At 26.8% G+C, this 20,086-nt stretch overlaps 5 protein-coding genes across 7 annotated transcripts; 2 read left to right on the forward strand and 3 right to left on the reverse strand.

The window, feature by feature from the left end:
* Positions 1–3,306: 3,306 nt before the first annotated feature.
* On the reverse strand, positions 3,307–7,673 carry LOC118064477 (homeobox protein 2-like). Of its 2 annotated transcripts, XM_035079103.1 has the most exons (3): positions 7,190–7,672; positions 3,805–7,009; positions 3,307–3,494 (listed from the first exon to the last, which is right to left on the reverse strand). In XM_035079103.1, the coding sequence occupies exons 2-3, from the start codon at positions 6,959–6,961 to the stop codon at positions 3,475–3,477; spliced, it is 3,177 nt and encodes a 1,058-aa protein (XP_034934994.1). In that variant the 5' UTR covers positions 6,962–7,009; positions 7,190–7,672; the 3' UTR covers positions 3,307–3,474. The 2 variants fall into 2 exon arrangements, with proteins under 2 accessions (XP_034934994.1, XP_034934993.1); XM_035079102.1 differs by having other exon boundaries at positions 3,307–7,009; positions 7,190–7,673.
* A 245-nt stretch (positions 7,674–7,918) lies between these two features.
* LOC118064472 (glycerophosphodiester phosphodiesterase 1) lies at positions 7,919–10,173 on the reverse strand. Of its 2 annotated transcripts, none has more exons than XM_035079094.1 (5): positions 9,740–10,173; positions 8,931–9,106; positions 8,627–8,828; positions 8,326–8,558; positions 7,919–8,249 (listed from the first exon to the last, which is right to left on the reverse strand). In XM_035079094.1, the coding sequence occupies exons 1-5, from the start codon at positions 9,761–9,763 to the stop codon at positions 8,108–8,110; spliced, it is 777 nt and encodes a 258-aa protein (XP_034934985.1). In that variant the 5' UTR covers positions 9,764–10,173; the 3' UTR covers positions 7,919–8,107. The 2 variants fall into 2 exon arrangements, with proteins under 2 accessions (XP_034934985.1, XP_034934983.1); XM_035079092.1 differs by having other exon boundaries at positions 9,469–10,173.
* Positions 10,174–11,316: 1,143 nt separating this feature from the next.
* LOC118064480 (putative uncharacterized protein DDB_G0282499) lies at positions 11,317–13,971 on the forward strand. The gene is made up of 5 exons (XM_035079106.1): positions 11,317–12,441; positions 12,520–12,777; positions 12,863–12,989; positions 13,082–13,237; positions 13,850–13,971. The coding sequence occupies exons 1-5, from the start codon at positions 11,317–11,319 to the stop codon at positions 13,969–13,971; spliced, it is 1,788 nt and encodes a 595-aa protein (XP_034934997.1).
* A 492-nt stretch (positions 13,972–14,463) lies between these two features.
* Positions 14,464–16,744, forward strand: LOC118064473 (uncharacterized). The gene is made up of 4 exons (XM_035079095.1): positions 14,464–14,657; positions 15,500–15,880; positions 15,963–16,118; positions 16,300–16,744. Exons 1-4 carry the CDS (start codon positions 14,591–14,593, stop codon positions 16,446–16,448), a joined length of 753 nt encoding a protein of 250 aa, XP_034934986.1. The 5' UTR covers positions 14,464–14,590; the 3' UTR covers positions 16,449–16,744.
* Positions 15,930–20,003, reverse strand: LOC118064474 (uncharacterized). The gene is made up of 6 exons (XM_035079096.1): positions 19,883–20,003; positions 19,265–19,305; positions 18,919–19,121; positions 18,436–18,607; positions 18,072–18,221; positions 15,930–16,715 (listed from the first exon to the last, which is right to left on the reverse strand). Exons 1-6 carry the CDS (start codon positions 19,906–19,908, stop codon positions 16,561–16,563), a joined length of 747 nt encoding a protein of 248 aa, XP_034934987.1. The 5' UTR covers positions 19,909–20,003; the 3' UTR covers positions 15,930–16,560.
* Positions 20,004–20,086: the final 83 nt, after the last annotated feature.

The raw sequence follows: 20,086 nt of genomic DNA on the forward strand, positions 1-20,086 counted from the left end.
AAGAAAAACATACCATTTTTTAGTCATTCAATTAAAAAGAACTTATCTTCATTATTTACTTGGTCCAATGATAGTTGATTTATTTGTTCGCAAAAAATATTTCATTTCATTCAAAATAATCAAATAATTATGGCTATTATATCTAAAACGATTATTATTATTTTTTCAAGGAATAAAAGAGATAGAAAAATCAATACACTTAAATAAGAGATTGAGCACGTAAAAAATTTTTACATTAGTAAGTGAATGTTAGTATGACGTATGGGCAAGAATCACGTTGTAGAATTCAAATGGATGAATCATCAACTAAACGACCTTGATATCCAAATTCGATACCGTCTAGACTCTCGTCTGGCATTTACCTATACCTATATAGCGGTGTCTTGATCTAAGACAAGATTTAAATACAGTTTATTTATACATATAAATACACACCGACACATATATATATATATATGCATATGCATTCTAATTTGTATATACATATATCAAGACAATATATTTAAAAACAAATTGTTTTAAAACATTTTATTGTTACAACAAATGACAAGTTTAACATATAATTTACAATATCCATCAGGAGTCATTTTAAATTAAAACATGGTTTTATTTTTGAGTGATTAGAATGAAAGGTGTTCACAATATAATTAATGGATACCAGTTGATAAAATAGTTGATATAATACAACAAAACAAATTACGAATCGTCCACTTGAAAAAGTCATCTTTCATAAAATCAAATTTTCACATATTGAAAAACAATAAAAATTAACGTATGAATATTTTTAAATTTTGATTTATTTATAATTGATTGAGAGGAATAATATGCATTAGCGTGATGAAAAGTATAATGAATAAATATAAATAAATGAAAAATGAATAATATAAATTAATAATAGTAATGATGATAATGATAATAATAAAATTAAAAAAAATTAAATTTAAAAAATAAAAGTGATCGAAGAATACCGTAATATCCATATATAGTAACGCAAAACAGCGACAGCATACATATATACAAAAAAAAGTCTGTAATTGAAATGTTTTATATTTTTACACCGAACAAACAGTATATGAACGTACAATAAACAATAAACAATGTCCTTCCAAGCGCAACCTCAAAATAGCAGATGTTATTACATACAATTTATTATTTTTTCATAAATCCACTTTTACTTCCCATAAACTGGATTATACGGTATACTTATATAAACTATGAATAATTCTATAGATTTATTATTCATATAAGAAATAGTGATTATTGAAAGGTTTTAATTCCACTGACAGAATTATTTATTATTATAATAAATAATATACTGGAGATCTTAATATATTAATAATATAATATAAATAAAATATTAACAAAAAAATACTATATGTTTATAATTGGAATAATGAATACGTAAATTTTTTATACCATTCATTGAAGTATCTTGTCAATATTAATAAAAATGAAATAAATAAAATAATAAGAAAATGACAATTATTGTCGTTCATTTGTCCATGACTATGGCAATATTAATAAGCGTAATAAATATACGATTCATCGAATCTCCATTATACATAACATCATCATTCTCTGATTAATTATTATATTATAATTACTAAATATTGAATCAAAAAAATTTAATTGCAAATAAAATTGTATGTAGATATAAATAAGAAATAAAAATCGTGAATATTATTGTAATTAAATCATATATAGAATAATATTATGTAATAATAATAATAATATTTTAGATGATAAAAGAGAAATAAATAAACAACAGCTATAAAGTAAATATAATTCAATCGAAAAGGTATAGACAAGTGATATTTGTATGTAAAATGACTGGGGTAAATTTAACAAAAATTTCTTCTATTATTTTATTAGTCTTTCATTTTTCGTCTCTATCATTTGTTTATCAACATTGAAAAGAAAATTTACTTTTGTACGTAAACAATAATGTGTGTATACCAATGAAAAATATTTTTTTATCACATGATTTTTATTTTAATGATCTATCAAAAATATTCTACGATTAAATTATTCCAATATTTATAAATACCTTATTTCATATTAAAATTTTAACTAAAAAATTTTTCAAATGCAATTAATAATGGTAGTAAAAAATAATTGTCGCAAATATTAGTATAGTTATGAATGATTTTAAGAATAGATGATTGAAAATAAATTTGTTTTTTATTGGCATAATTTTTCATATTAATGCTATAATAATCAAACTTAAGACAATTTTTATGAATAAAATATATTTTCTGCACGAAAATAAATTTTTTTCTCAATGTGATATTAATATCATAAACTCTATATAATAAACTTACAATCGATGTCAATATATAAAAGAAATGTTTAAATCTTATTGGAGTAAGAGTTACAAAAAATTACTTTTATTGTTTAAAACAAAAAAAAAATCATTGTTGACATCGATTATTATTATATATGTAAATGTACATACATGTAGATCTAAATAGTATATTGTTGTATATAAAATAACAAAAAATAGAGGGTTTTTAAACCGTAAAATGATTTACAGTCCACATTTGAAAAAAAAAAATCAATAAACCCTCTTTTTTGTGTGTAAACTATTTCATTATCGTTTGCAAATTTTTTTATGTTAAATTCAGTTTATAAAAATAATATGTATTTAAATAAATAAATTCAAAATCATTGTATAAATGGATGATTTGCATGATGCTAAAATCTCTTTTAAAATATTGTCATCTATCGATAATTGTGTGACATTAATACTTGGAGCATGAGCGAAATTAAAATTGACGTCGCGTCGATTTGTGGCCATCGTACATTTAATTAGTCTCTTTCGACGGCTTAAATTTTACTATGGACAGAATGTAAAGTGAATGATTCACTTTTAAGAATCGCGATAAATAAATTTCATCAAATTATTATTATTATTAAAAATTCAACTAATTGTTTTCGTAGATTATTATTAGAAATGTTAACTTTAAGATGTTTTAAAAACTATTCTATTATTTTTTCACTTTCTTTAAACCCTACCATTTCAATCCTATTGAGAAAGTTTGATCTCCACATCTATCATAATAATTATTGTCTCTTATAACAAAATCAAGTATATTATGTACTGTCTGTTTATCGATTTCCAACAGAATTTATAATAGAAATCTGAGAATACATATGGAAATCATTGATATGGAGATGAAAATTTTTAATTATATCAAACGATATCCGTATTGAAATTAAAAAAAAAACTATTTATTATTTTTAACTTGTTATATAATATTTTTTCCTTTCTTAAATGATATGAAGCTCCAATAAAAAAATAATAGCTAAAGGTAAGAATAATATAATTTTATTCAAAAAAATTATTACAACTTTATTGTTCGTTTAAACTTAACAGCTATGTAGTTTTCCAACGGTCCATTTGTTAATTTTTAAATATTTTATGAAATACACCCTGTGGCATACAAGTACATTGTTCAACAACGCACCAACGCATCATTGAGTAGTTTCTCGACCTGCGACATTATATACATGAATAGATAAGTATAACAATTCAATTATATTACAAAATGCATATCACGTCAATCAACTATTTTTATTTTATAGTTTTATTTGTACTTGCATGTAAATTATCAATCCAACCATCTTATAGCACTTATCTTACAATTCACAATGCAACTATTATTGCTATTAGCAATAGTGTTAGACACAAAGGCCATAAGACAACAGAATACACTGACAAGCAGTTAGTAATAAAGCAAACATTCATTGATTTCGCTAATGCGTTGTACATTACAGGAAGACATTCGTGTCTATTTTCCTCACCTTCACTATTCTTTGTAGAATTTATTATGTTATTAAGGGCTTTATGATCCTCTAGTGGTGGAGATGTTGAAGCTCTATGCGATTTAGCAAATGCACTTTTTGTTTTGCTGTTATTTATCTGTTCAAGATCATTGAAATTTTTTTTTTCATCCGACGATATTTCGTCTGAATTATTAACAGTGTTAGTATCTTGATTGATTTCATCAAAAGTATTTAAAGTCTGATCAAATACATTTGTATTTATAAACAATAAATTATCATTGTTATTGTTATTGCTATTAGAATCTTTATTATTATTACAAGATTCATAATTATCATCTAGATTATTATTACCATTATTATCATGTTCTTCATTAACATAATTATTTTGATGTTCATTTTCTACTTCTACGGTTGGCAAAAAAATTTCCTGAGAATCCGATGTTTCACTATTTGATTGTAAAGATTTACAAACTTTACTGCTGTTTTTCTCTTCTGTATTTGTTTCGTCTGTACTTCTTAATTTCAATGGTTCATAGACTCTTTTATCCTCTAAACATGAGTCGTTTTGGCTCAAAAGTTTTTCCCACTCGATGAATTCAGAAAGAGAATTTTTTCTTGAATCACTATTGTTTTTTGTTTCCATATATTTCACTTTCTCTGATGTCTTTTTGATTAAACATTCGAGATCTCTACAAAGTTGTTGATATTCTGAGAGTTCTTGATCACTAAACGCTGGAATACTTTCATAATTTGTAGTATTCTTTTCAATACATGAAGATGACGATGTTTCGTGTTTATTATTTTCAATTTCCAGTTGATCTACTTCTGAATTATTATGTTCTTTTGGTTCTTCCTCTTCTTCCTCCTCCGCTTCTTGAGGTATACAAACTTGAATTCTTCCTTGACACATACTTTTCGGACGATTTCCATTGATATCAATATCATAAAACTTTTTATGAATCCAAGTATTAGTATGTTCATCTTCGTCGTCGTCATCACTTGATTTTTTAGAATCTCTAACAAATTTTGAAGGTTTATTTAATTTAATGTATTTTTTATACCAAGTATGATTATCACTATTTTTTTCAATAATCCCATATAAATCAGCAGATAATGATCTAACGGCACGTTTCTTTTTAGGAGTTGTAGTAAATTCACTTGTTGATAAAAAATTTGTGCAAGTTGTTTTGTCTTTAAAAATATTTTTTCTATCTGCACGAAGACTTCGAAATGCCAAGTCATCAGTTATAATATCTGGCTCCGATTTTGGAATAAATAAAGATCGTGACTGAGATTCTCGTTCATGTGATGGTTCAACATGTAAATAATCACTTTCAGAGGCAGCAGTAACTGGTCCAAGTGGAATTCCAAACGGTGGTTGCGGATCCACTACTTTTAGTGTATTATTTGCGTGAGTTATATTGCGAAAAACTACATCATCATAAATTAAATCTGGTGTTCCTCGACGGCTCTTTGGTCTATCAATCAAATAATCCACGTTCCTATGGCCTAAATTAGGTGATGCAGTCAAATAACTGACTTTCGATAATGAACTCTGGCTGGGATCTATTGAAGGTGGTCTATCATTTTGATGCATTCGCCTGTAAGCCATGTCATCTTTTAATCTCGTGTCGCAGTCGTGACACCGATCGAAATTCGCATGACGGCAACTCAACTCATATGACGACGACGTATCCGATAAACTTTTTATCGATCCTTCTATAGCTGTTGTTGTTACTCGGTTTCTATATTCTTCCATGCTTCGTTGTTCAGCACGATCAAGTAAATTCTCGTCACTTAAACGTAAACTGTTGTATATTGTTTCTAATTCAAGTAATGCCTCCTCTAAATTTTTTGAATGTCTTCTATGTTCTAATTTTCTATTACCCAAAGATGTTTTTTCTGTACCACTCATATTCGAATGTAATCGAGGTTTAATCTTCGGAATAATTGGATCTTCTTCAACTATATGATTTTTTTTAATATCCTGATTTTTTGGTGGTATCTCTAATTTCTCTATTTTACGATAAGAATTTGCGTGCTTTCTTTTTGGTACTCTATCAAGAGAATTACAATAATTACTACTATTACTGCTAATAAACGATTGAAGATATCGATTATTTTGTTCTTCGTTATTTTCTATATCTGACTGCTGTAGAGAAAATCTTGTTGGAGAAAATAAAATCCGTGATTTCGAAGATCTTGGTGGAGGAGTAGGAGGTTGATCTTTATTCGTTCCATGATTGCCCGTATCATCCAATTGAAAGAATTTATATTGTTTAATTGAAGTAATCTTATTTTTTCTGTTTTGAGGCCATGTATATTTATCATTATAAAATAGTTCATTATTACGTAAATCAATTGGAGCATCAGTATCTTTTCTAGGAAAAACATTTTCAAGATTTTGATCACTGTAATATGATGGACAATAACGTGCTGGTAATTTTACACACGACTGTTGATTTAAAGTATCATTTTTTGCCCATAAACTTGATGGCAAAGTATCAGATAAAGATTTTTTTCCATTTTTACATAACTGAATATCTGTTGTTATTCTACTTTTAATTGAATCATGATTATTACCTTCGTTTATATCTTCTCGATACAGACGTTTCATATACCTTTCAGTTCTGGCTGCTCGTGTTTTTTTGTTATTTTCATTTTTAAAATTATTTAAATTAATACTGTCTTCACTTTGGACTCGTAGCAATGTACTATTTTTTTTATTACTCGATTCAGTTTGTTCATCAGAACTGCTACTCCCACAATACTGATCACGCTTTGCTTTGAGTCGAGTTTTGATACGATTTTTTTTATTTTTTTGAAAACTATTCAAAACATTTTTTTTATTATTTAAATTAATATTAATATCATAATATGGTATAGAATTGTGATAATTATTTTTTTTGTTTTTGGTATAAATTCTGTCTTGATAATTATTCTTTTCTCGTTTAATGACATCTGAGACTGCTTGTTGCTGATGATTTTCACCAGACTCTCTAATAATAGAATTTTCAGTGGCTTCATTTTTCGAGATACGTTTAAGTAATCCCCCAAACGTCCATTTTTTCTCTTTTTTCCTTTCTAATGTTAAGGAATTTAATTTTGAATTTCGTAATGAAGATTCTGAATCGTTCAGTACTTGGATTTTACTATTGCATTTCCACTGTTCCATTGACTTATTGATATCAAACGTAAACTTATTCCTCTTGTATATTTCTACCTGTAAAAATAGATGCTTGAGTTAAAAATAGAATAATTGAAAATTTGTGTCAAATTAAAAAAAAAGCAAGAACCGCGCCCTAATATTATACAATATACAAAAATATAGATATTTATATATACATATATAAGAAGTGTCTATTTGTTAAGACGTACTAAATTACAATGGAATCATTTTTACCTTTGGCCTTCAATCCTCGCAATTATATTACACATACACAAATGGATCATATATATGTATGTTTACTCCAAAAAAAAGTTACTCCAAAAATGAAAAATACTCATAATCTCAGTTTTTACATATGATTGGTTATTTGTCCATATTTTAGATATTTATCACACATAGCTATACTTAATCGAACACTTAACAAAATGTTTTAAAACATTAATTATAAATAAATAACGTTTTAATACCAAAAAATGCAAAAAATACTTCAAGATTTAAAACATAACCTTCAAAAGATATTGCTTTAATATTTTTAAGAAAGTCCAATTGATAGTATTAGGTGAAATATCAAACATCAAAATACACTGGTACATTTGCGACTAAGTGAACGTAACCTCTTGAGAGACGGTAAGACACTAAAGACTGCTGAAGACACTGCTATGTACTAAGCAGAGCTAATCCACACGTCACAAGTTATGGTTTTCATCATTTGTAGACTACATATTTTCTTAATATAATGTATTCTCGTGGGTAGTGCATGAATTTAAGTAATCCACCAACGCGTGAATAATTCATTTATAAAACAATTTATGAATCATTTAACTATTTTTATTGTAATTCATCTTTTATAAATTATACACATTTTATTTTTTTCAAAAAATATATAAATAAATCATGCAATTAATATGAAAATATGAAATAAACTTAGTTGAAAAATATAATTGAATAAATATTTTGCTCATTTATTTGATATTTTTTTATATTAAAATTGGTTTGGACTAGATATAATATAAAATTATGAATATAAAATTAATTTTTCATGCATACATACTAAGGTACTTATTAATACTGAAATAAGAAATTGTGTCATTTTGTTAGCAATTGTTTCAAGCTTATGAATCAAAAATATAAGAAAATTACTGTCAAAAATAATTATGTAATTTTTTCACTCAATAAAGTGTCTGTAAGATATGTGACTTTTAAAGTTTTTGAAAAATATAATTTTTCTGATGGTAAGTTAACACTCCAAGCAATTACTCGAACTCCTCGAGAGTGCCATTTCTCTACTACTTTCCTGTAACAATAAATTTATTTATTTTATCAAATTTCATGAAGTTATTGTTTATTAAAATATTATTGTATATACTTACGTGCTAATATTATCTTTGTGTAGCAAAATAACTGAAATTCCAAGTATAAAATATGTAAATCGAGATAAAGCCCACTCATAAAAAACATCAAACAATTTTACTAATGAGTATTTAAATGGAACTTTAGATATAATGGGCCCATACATATTATCAAATGTTTCATATAAAAAAGTTGAAAAACAGTTTGGTTTGTACGATAAACTTGCTATAATTTTTGGCTCTCGCCTTCTGATCTGTAATTCACCAGGTAATTATAAAATATGATCGAAATAAGGAAACGAATATTAAAATTAATCCTTACTAAATATACTATAAATGGATGAAAGCTAGTAACAATAGCTTTTTCGTATAGTTTCGGATTTTTTTTATAAGCATCAATTATTATGTTTGCTATTTCCAGACTTGGATCTTTTATATCAATAAATAAATGAAGATTTAAATTTAAACATTGTTCAATTGCTTCATTAAAATGTAAAATTGTTTCAGTCTTTTCGAATTTTTCCCTAGAAATAAAAATAGTAATATTAGAGCTTTATAAAAAGAAAATACATTCTTTTATGAAGTGTTACTATTTAAACAATTAAATAGTAATTAGTTACGCTTACTTTAAAGGATGATTATAGCTGATGTCTAATTGTTTTAATTCATCCCATGTCATATCTTTAACAACTCCACTCTTTCCAGTAAGTCGATCAATTGTTGAATCATGAAAAACAATGGGAACTTTGTCTTTTGTAAGTGAAAGATCAAACTCCACTGTATTGCAACCTCTTCTCTTACTCTGTAAATAATAAAAACAACTTTTGATTTATATTGTAGACAATTACTTTTATTTTAAAAAATATTCCTTTACTACCAATATGTTAGTAGCATACTTAATTATCCATTTTATTAACAAAAAAAAAAAAAATTAATAATGTAAAGTAGTTACTACTATTATTTAGATTATGACATTCAATAATTTATAAACAAATAGAGTAAATAAACAATTTTGTAAATCAAAAAAAAAAGTTTTAATCAAATTATGTGTAACTTTACAAAGCTATTATCATTTTACTGAGTATTAAATGATTATTTATTAAACTAATGACTACTTTTCTTGTACATTAATGAACTGTAAGAAGATACTAGATAAGACTTTACATTGTCGAAGGCTGAAAGGCTGTTTTCTGGATAATCGTATCCCCCACCTCGGTGGGCAATTACTTTCATGCAAAATGATTCACCATTACTGAAACTTTCACTGGTTAGTTCATCCTTTTGTAAAGTAAAAGGGTCCACACCCAGTACTTGATTAACAATTTTTGGATTAGGAGGTGGATTCTTAATAAACCACATTAAAACAACAATAATAAGGGAACCCCATATAATTCGTGGAATTGAAAAATAGTACACTATATTGATAAAAAAATACCAAATTGCTTCCAGATATATCCATAACGTTGCACTGTTTAACAATATCTTGAATAATCCAGACATTTTATTGCTTATTGTATATATATATATTGGTGCTTATTATTCAATCACTCATACACAAATATATCTATTTTCTCATCATATAAATAATCATGATTCTTTAATTATTAGGGTATTTAAATGATATTATCACTAATGAATCAATTAAGATTACAAAGGCTCGAACACATTAAAAAATAATTAAATAACAACAATTATTTATTATTTTGAAAATATAAAAACAACTGTTAAAGCGATCATCTATACATATAAAAAAAATTAATTGAGCTCAAGGTTGATTAGATTAATTATATAATAAATTACTCCAAAATAAAGCCTGGATACGAATGTATGGAAGTTTCTAAAGGTCCATGAGCGAACACAACACTGTACCCAATAATTTTGATACGGGTAAGTTGGTAATTCTTGTCCAGATGACGCTACAATCACCGTGATATCAAATGTCATTTTTGAATAAAATTTCGAAAATAAAACAACCAATAATGTCATCGATAAATTAATTGATTGATTAAAGTTTTTTAATTTATGAATTAAACGGAGAATAAAATAAACAAAATCACTATTTAAATTTACTTTTAAATTATCGATAAAGTAGAATCTATGATGTATTGTCATACAACTATTGGTAATTTTATTCTACTTTTTCCATTTTGATATAAAATTAAATGCACAGGTGGCATCAATATAAAAAAACTAATATATTTAATATTTGAATAGCATAAAATCAATGACATTGTCTTAAAAAATTCATACAAATGAAGAAAAGTTATCACTTGATTTTGAATCACATGATTACGATTTTAAACATGTCATCATTTAGGTTGATTTAAAATAGATACAAGTTACCTAGATTTTTGCTCGAGGACTCTGACTCATAAATCCATTTAATATCACACTATTAAATTGAAGGATAAAATTCGATACATTTTTCAAAATGTTTTTGGTTAACATTATTTTATATTAAAATTAATGTAATTAAACAGTAATCATTGCATAGATGAATTGCTCGATTTCTATGTAGTCAATTAAAAATTGAAGAAGAGATACATTTTATTTTCTATTTATTTGATGTTCATCTATCAATGTGATTGTAGAGGTGAGTTTGTCAGAAAACCTTGTCCTCTATTACTTCAGAAGTTAAATATCACTACAAAAGAGGGGAAAAATGATCGAGATTCAAACCACAACAACATACGCTAATTATAGTCCATGGCCCAGATTGACACCCTACTATATGTCCATTTCTCTATAAAATCTCTATAAAACTTACATATGGTCCATTATTATCGTACAGTGATAAACTTCATTATCAACGCAACAACACGAATTTTATTCAACTAAAAAAAGTCAAAGTATGATTAATTTCATTAGAACTTGTATATGTGTATTTTAATTTCATTCATATTAACCGTACTCATCATTCTTGCAGTAGTTCTTTTAATTATATATCAGCCAACTATAACTTGGAATACCGGAGAGACTATAATTAATCATAATTAAATTAATCACCTTACAATGGTGTCGTATACTCTGTGTTTTTTCCTTATTACATTAAGCCTCAGCAATGCTAATCTCTTGGAAATGTCTCGGACGCTTTGGTCCAAGTTTCTCAATGGTGGCTTATCAAATATTGGATCATTAGATCCATTACGTATCCCTCAAGTGAAAGTCGACCAATCCCATGGCCATACAAGTTATCGTTTGATGTTAAGTAACGTTCAAATTTTTGGACTCAATTCATCAACATTAGAGAGTATTCATATTGGACGAGGAAGTGTTAAATCAAATTCTAGTGAAAAAGAAGCTGGATATGTTACTTACACAGATCAGAATATCATTGATTCTATTAGATACAGATTTCACACAGCAGATCAAGAATCAAATAAACCTGATCAGACTTCAGAAAAATTAGGAGTCGAGTCTATTGAAAAATTCGGAGATGGTAGTCGTAGCAGAAATCAAGATGATGGATTATCACTCAGAGCTCATTCTAACCGAAATGAAGAGCAGAAGAATAATTATCAGAATAGACAACCAGTTCGTTATCAACAATATCAACAGTATCGAAGTGAACGTTATCGCAATCGAGAAGATGATGAGATACGGAATCAATTTGGTAATAATAGACAATATAATGAACAAAGTAATGATCGTTCTAATTCACATGACTACCAGCACCAACAACACAATTATCATAATCATCAATATCAAACTACTAAATACACTAATTACCACTCTACTACCCCACGTCCAAATGTTCATAATCGAGAGAACGAAGATCGTCCTGTTCACTTGGTGTATGCTCATCAACAAATGAATATTAATAGTCGGGATAGATCAAGATCTCATGGTGAACAATCTACAAATCAACAAAATCCAAAAGGAACTATTGATGTTTCTATAAATAATCAAAATTATCGAAGTTATAATAATAGAGGAAATTCAATGAGACATTCATCTGAAAGTAGTACTGAATCATGTTCACATCATGATCACCAGTCATCACGACTGGAAAATCAACCTGGATTTGTAGACATTGTTTATACCAGAAGACAATACCAAGAAGAACCTCATTTTGGCAAGCTGACTGTTGAAAAAAAAGGAAATGAAACTGTTTATAGTATTGAAGATGTTTTGAGGGTATGTTTTATTTTGAATTTATTCATTCATTTTTTAAATAAAAATATATTTTCAAAACAATTATTGATTTTTTAATAGGATTTAGATAATCATAAAAGATTTATAATTCATAATTTCACTGAAGAAGAATTATTACTGAAGAAAAACGATCAAATGCGTACAGCATTAGAAAGTAAAAGGATTCATGATTTAATTAGGTATGCACGAGAGTTTCAAGAGAAGCATGGGTATTTTGAAGAAGGGATGGAGCTTAAGTATCATTATGGTAATGAAAATAATTCGAAAATGTTAGATGTGAAAAGAACAAAACGTGCACATGTCGAACGTGATAATGAGGTACAATTTTATTGATTATGATAATTAAAAAAAAAAAAATTATTATTCAATTAATTAAAAAAATATACTTTTTCGTTTCCATAAGGATGACATTGTTCATGTAGTGGCAAAGATTCGTGTTCCTTTATTGAAAGTAAAAGCAGATTACAATCTTATGGGAACCGTAGAAAAAACAATTCTGCGTGGCAATGGTCAATTCAATGGAGAATTTAGTAAGAATTTATATTGATAATTTTTTTTAATACCTTTGATAAATATTAATTGGATTTATATTTATTTTATTTCGTTAAATCCAAATAATTAGCGGAATTAATTGGCTACTTTACCGTTGAATTGAGGAAAATTGGAGATTCTTCATTGATGGTACGGGCAACTAGGGCAAAACTCGTTGCCGAGAGCAAGAATGTCAATCTCCAGGGAATGAACGAGAATGGACCAGTAAAAGAAATTTTAACTCAAGGTATATATATATATATATATTAGTTTTACTGATATGTCGATGCAGAAGTCGTCGCACATACAACATCGAGACCAGTGAAATTCTTTCAATGAAAGTCACCGGTCAGCTCCTTTGTATAACATTCTAGTATTGACATCTTAAGATATTTGATTAACAATCAACCCGCGAAGCATCTTACTATTTTTATTTTAATATTCAATCGTTAAAAATTTGAATTCCACGTCCAAAAATTATAGCAATAATTTGTTTCAATATAATTAAGTTGCAAACATCAATTAGTAATTATATCCTCAAAACAAATAAAATATTTAGTTTATCGTTCAACTATATTATATCATTAAAACTTATTTATTATTTACGTAATTTGTAATACACATATTGCAGTGTGTCTATTTCCGGTTTCGGTAAGTAGTATAAATTTAAAAAAACATTGTAATTAATGATATTTTAAACTGTAATTAAACGTCTTTTAAAATGAAAAATTTATAATCTGTAGTCGATCAATGATGTTCGGGCTAACTTGCATGTCGAGAATATGTAAATAGTGAAAAACGACATCGAAAATTATTCAGATGTGTCTTTCTGTGATTAAAAACAAACTTTCAATTTCAGGCTTAATGGCTGCAGAAGCAGTGGCTGCGATGTTGGTCGATGACCTGACGACAAAAGTCCTTAACGAGACAACTAATGATGCCATTATTTTTAAAATGTATAAAGACTTACCAAATAATTGAATTCATTTATTTTTTTCTTTGATCAATGGTGTATTTAATTTTATAGATAACTGATATACTAATAAAATGATTTCTCAAACTGGTATTATTTTAATTTCAATATATGCTTAGAAAAGTTAATAAATGAATCGTAAGACTATCATTACATAACGATCTGCATCATGAGCTCTGGAAGGTCGTAGATCCAAAGAGATTAAGATAATCATTTGTTGACCTATTGAAGAAAAACTAAAAATAAAGTATTATACGATTGATGGAGAAGATGAAGGTAAAATACGAAAAAATAGGACACACTTGAATATGAGAAAACTTATCATAGGGTATTATAATTGACGGAAGAAATGATGATTAAAAAAGGATAAAGCTTTATACGGCCCTGACTGCGTTAAAAGCGTGCATTCTACCGTAATAAATTTGCTATTGCAAAAAAGGAAGGGATAACATACTGGAGAAAGTTCACTTACTTTATATATAGTCGCTCATTGTAGACATCGACGCATTTTCAATAACACTCTCGATAATTAAAATCTTTCTCGTCCGACACGTCGATCATCGTTTCAGTATTTCATCTGAATCGTCGAATTTTCTTCCAAATTTTTGACTTTACTGAATATTTAAAATGTCATTCAAAATAGTTTCTTTTATTTTATTATTCACTTGGACTAAAACAGTATTTTCAGAATTGCGTAAGTAATTTTTAATCCCTTAGGTTACATAAAAAATCTATTTATTTAATTTTCTTAAAGTAAATCAATTATTTTACAGTAACTTTAAACTAATTTTAATTAAAAATTAATAATAACATATACAAAAAATTTTTACAACGTTTACGAAAATTTAACTATTAATTTTATCCTAAATAATACACTTTTCGTTTGAATCAAACACTTTTTAATAGTTTATATTAGAAAATTTTTAATCAATTTTCATCCATTTTTAAGTTTTTTATTTACATGTAACAAAAATATATCACTAACTTCATTTACATTTTTTTTAATACTTATAAATACAAATAATATGAAAATTTATCATTAAAACAAATAAAAATGAACTAATTATAGAGACGTTCAAACGAATTATAAATTTTCGTCATAATTAATTACAATTGTACCTATGTAAATAGGTATCGATCTGAACTTTTGCGTAATAAATATTGACATGAAAAATCATATGAATATGATATAAACTTTTTATGCGATAACTTGAATTAGCATACATGCCAATTTTACATAATCAACGACACCATTACACATGATATATACTTTAAAAAATCTACAGTTTAATCCTATGTATTTTTATTTACGTAACAAAAAATTTCGATTCTATTAACATTATAAAAAATATTTCAACAAGTTTACAGAAGGGTTATTAAAATTTTCTACATATCTTATGAATATTTAAATATTTCCATCACATTAAATGTTTTGAGTATTCATTAAGAGATACTTAAGAAGTCTCTTTTGAAAATTAAAATTTTTTTCTCAATCTTTCTCAAAAAGTTAACTTTAATCATTTTTGATTTATAAAGCACCAGAAATAACACCATGTTCATCTGAAAGTTCTACAGAAGATTATAATCAATGTGTACTTCAACAACTTAAAATATTAACACCACAATTAGCCAAAGGAATACCTTTATTAAAATTACCACAACTTGATCCATTAAATTTATCTGGGCTTGTTATTGACCGAAATCTCAATGACATTAAAATTAAAGCCAATTTCACTAATATTAGAGTATATGGTGCTAGTCACTACAGCATAGAAGAGCTAAAAGCAAATCCCAAAGCACTCGCGGTATTTATGGTGCTTCATTTCCCTTACATTCATATTAAGGGAAACTGTGACATAAAAGGAAATTATTTGCTACTACCTTTCAATGAAAATGGAGCATTTAAGGGTAACTTCAGTAAGTATATTAGTATATGTAGACAGTGATATCATACTAAAAGAGAATATTTGACAACACGGTTTGTTTTTTTTTTATTTAGCAAATACACAAGTTCGAGTGAGTGCAGAAGGAAAAGAAATTATCGATAAAAACAATATTCGACGTGTCGAACTTGATAAATTAGTGACTAAAATTCGTGTTGGTGATGGGAATATCAAATTTAAAACATCACGATTTCAAGGAGCTCGTGCTACAGGTGAAATAACTATTTAATACATTACGTAATACATTAAGATGTCAATTATATTTACAGATTCTAAAATTTTCATTACTATGAAAATATTATTCGAATTTATTTAGAAATCTATGAATATAAAAGAACATCATCTACAATTATTATTCAGTTGATATATGATTTTGTCTATTTCGATTGACAGCGGAATTGGCAGTTGCCTTTTTCAACTCGAATCCAAGACTAGGATTGGATATTGTGAATCCCATCGTAGAAGATACAGCAGCTACAATTGGCAAAGCATTAGCAGCAAGAGCTCTTGGAGCACTTACCAAAGACGAAATTTTACCATGATAAAATTCAACATTTGATCATATTCGTGGTAACTAATGACCATTAATGCCTAAGTCGTTTCAACATCAAAGAGCTCCAATATTTTTCATTTCTCAATAACTTGAAATATTTTTTAATCATCCGGGAATAATTCTTTGTATGTGAAAGATCTCGTAACTTTATTAGCAACTTCCGTGAATAAATCTGCTAGAGCACTCTCCAGAACAGGTCGGACTTCGTCCAACAGCAAATCACTATTTGCATTAAGTATTTGATTGCTGGCAGGTCCTGTAAAATAGAATTGTAAATTACCAGTAGTGTTATGTATAATTTCATTTTTTTCTTTAATTAATTCACATGTATGTAATATATACACATTGACAATTAATATATGCTTTTTGTGAAATATTAAGATGATAAATTTGTTGAATTGGCTCATCAAATTACTTCTCTCTCACTTATATCTGTTTTTATGTTACATTACACAAGTAATATTCTTGTGATTACTGGTCTATATTGAATGTTTTCTTTATGTAATGATTTATTATTGTTAATGTTTGTAAAAACGTATGTAATTGACATAAGTGCCCATAGTTTAAATACCTGAGAGTGTTGATAAACATTATCATTTATAATTAATTTTTTTGTGAAAAAATAAAAATGATTTAAAGAAAAAAAATAAGTAAAAATAAGAAATTTTTTTTATTTAGTTTTGTTTCAACTTAAAATGAGGAGACAAATCCTGATGAACTTGAAAGTAAATAAATGAACAAAGTTAATAAAAGGAAATAAATATATAACCTTGTAACCTGTAAATGTTCAGATATACTGAACATATATATCCTGAGCCATTTCCGAGAAGTATGAGTCAACAGATTTGCTTACTGTTTTATTTATTCATTTTTTCAACTTTTTAATTTTATAAAAATAAGAAAAAATATTGTACCTAATTTTATTAGGGTTTCATTAAAGATATTAAATTAATATATAATGATGATCAGTTATGATAATGGAGAAGAAAATAGTTCATATTAAGCAAAAAATCGATGTATGATTTCACAACAATCTGATCTGTATGTATAAAGGACATAATTCAAAAAAATAACGTTATTACAAAGGTAATATGTAATTAAATCAATTCAGACCAGTTGGTATTCATGAATATCAATGAAATTGAATTAAAAAATCTAAAAATAATTTTCAATATCAAAAATAATGGATGTCAGTAAATAAAATAATTAAGTCATAAAAATATTCTTAATTAGCTTCTCAAAAAAAAAAAAAAATATTTCTTTTTTTACATAATTTTTTCTTTAAGCAAATTTAAATTATTCAAAAAATCTACAATCAGACCTTTAGATTATGACTAAAATCCTCGGCGCCAATGTTCAATTATGCATCATTAAAGTAAAAAATAGATCAGCAGGAATGTAGAAAAGTTTTTTTTATTAATGAAGTTTTCATAAGAAGCTACGTTACAATAATGAAATAATTATTAGTCTGTGAAATAACCAGTAGAAGTAATATTTATATTAAAAAACAGGTAATACGTGCAATTAGTATTTACTATTTAATAACCCATAATAATATGACTCATATGTCATGAAGTAAGTGTTTGCAATAATTATTGATGAATGTACTTACCAAGAATAGGATCACCACCGAAAAGATTACTTAGGTGCACAGTTGCCTTTCCAATTTTAATACTTAGTTTCATTTTCTCAAAGTTCAGGTAAATATCGTTACCTCTGAAGATTTTTTCTGCTTTTAAGATTACATCAGATTCATAACCGGCTGTAACAAAAAAAATGCACTTAATAAATCTAACGTAACTGCATTACAACACTCTTATATTAATGTCTGTATGTTTATATATGCCATTATCTTATTACTCTGCAATAATGTTGTCAATATTTTTTAAATACATATAATTATTTAAAAATTTAGTAAAAGTTTACATCAATTACATCAATAACTTCTTTTCTAGATTAATAAATATGATACTTACTTAAATTTCCAGATACGTCACCAGTTCCACTGAGTCTTAATAATAAAAGTCTTGCATCCATTTGGTATTTACCCTGGAAATGTAACTGTCCAAAATAGACTTTAAACTTGAAGACGACATCATCTGGATTGGCTTTAAGGTCTCGAATTTTGAAAGACGATGGACCTCTCACCTAGATATAATTATTTAATTTTTCATCAAATATATTGAATAAGATGAATGAAATTTTTATTTTCTTTTTCATTTGTTTATCTAGTGATAAATTTTAATTGACCTCTGAGTGGAATTAATTTACTTATGTAAATACATAATAAAATTTGACTTTTGTATCATATAAATGTCATTATAATTCAAGAAAATTTTTTTTCTTGGTTTTAAAACTAAATTGACGTAGATGAATAAACTTTAATTGCAGAGTTTCCAACTAACTGAATAAAAAGTCATAAAGAATGATTAATGATAAATGATAAAAATAGAATGCACCTGAATGTCAGTAAGGTTAACATCTAATCTGGCACCTTCTGGTCCTCGTAGTAACCGTATGCGTTCTAACACCAGTGGTTCAATAGCAGGTGCTTCAAGTTCAGGTATCCCTGTAGATAATCTATGCCTCAACCCCTCAATAGTATTTGTGATACATTGATTGATATTTGGGTCTGACTTTTTACATGGTTTTATGTAAGATGCTACACACAAAATTCATTTGATTAATATTAATAGATTCATTTTTTACTCTAAGAAAAGTAAACACTTTTAAAGAAAGATCTTCTTTCTAGGATTTTTTTTTTACCTCAGTGGTATAACATGAATATTAACACACGGTACTTACGTAGTAGTGCTAATGCAGAATTTACTAATGTTGCTAGAAGGCTGAAAAATTAATAGAAGGAGTAATAAAGATGATAAACATTGTGAAATATTTAATTGTGTACATTACTGAGTTAATTTACATCATGAAACACAATGAAATAGTGTCAAATTAATACGCTTCAACATTAGAGTCTGTATTATTAAATTATTTATATAAAGATTATTGCTAATAACAATACCAATAAAAAATAGTACGGCAAATGACTATATAATTGATGTATGAGTAAGAATGAAAGAGAACTTTGTTGTTATAAACAAATAAATCATAATATTATATTCAACTGCAGGTAATAAAAACAAAGGGAAAATGGATTTTTGATAAATGATGATTAATTTATAAAATTTTACCGTTATGACCATACAACAAATAAATGGATTCTTGTCACAACAGTCCCATCACCTTTAGAATATTAATAAGCAGTCGCAGTTAACCGAGGACAATCAAGATTATTTTAAGGTCGAGTGTCCATGTGTCATTTGATTATCAATTTAAATGAATGTATTATTTTTTTTAAACAAAAATTTATATTTATAAATTACTTAAAATGTTATATGCAAAGAAAAAATAGTATCGTACCACACGCGGTAAGGGAGAACGATCATGATCCGTTCGTTGCTATTAGACAAACACGATTGGAATAAAATGTCGCCGTATTCGCAAAGGTAACAGTGATGAGATGGAATTCGCAAAAGTTACCCAGTTGAAACCTGAAATTTATTGCACTATTGCATTCGGCCAGGTTGATTACCTCGTGCCACTTGACGGCCATTGGTTGTAGCC

The sequence above is a fragment of the Chelonus insularis genome, unplaced genomic scaffold (genome assembly GCF_013357705.1).
Source record: "Chelonus insularis isolate UGA/USDA-ARS -01 unplaced genomic scaffold, ASM1335770v1 contig_208_pilon, whole genome shotgun sequence".
In the NCBI taxonomy this organism is placed as follows: domain Eukaryota; kingdom Metazoa; phylum Arthropoda; class Insecta; order Hymenoptera; family Braconidae; genus Chelonus; species Chelonus insularis.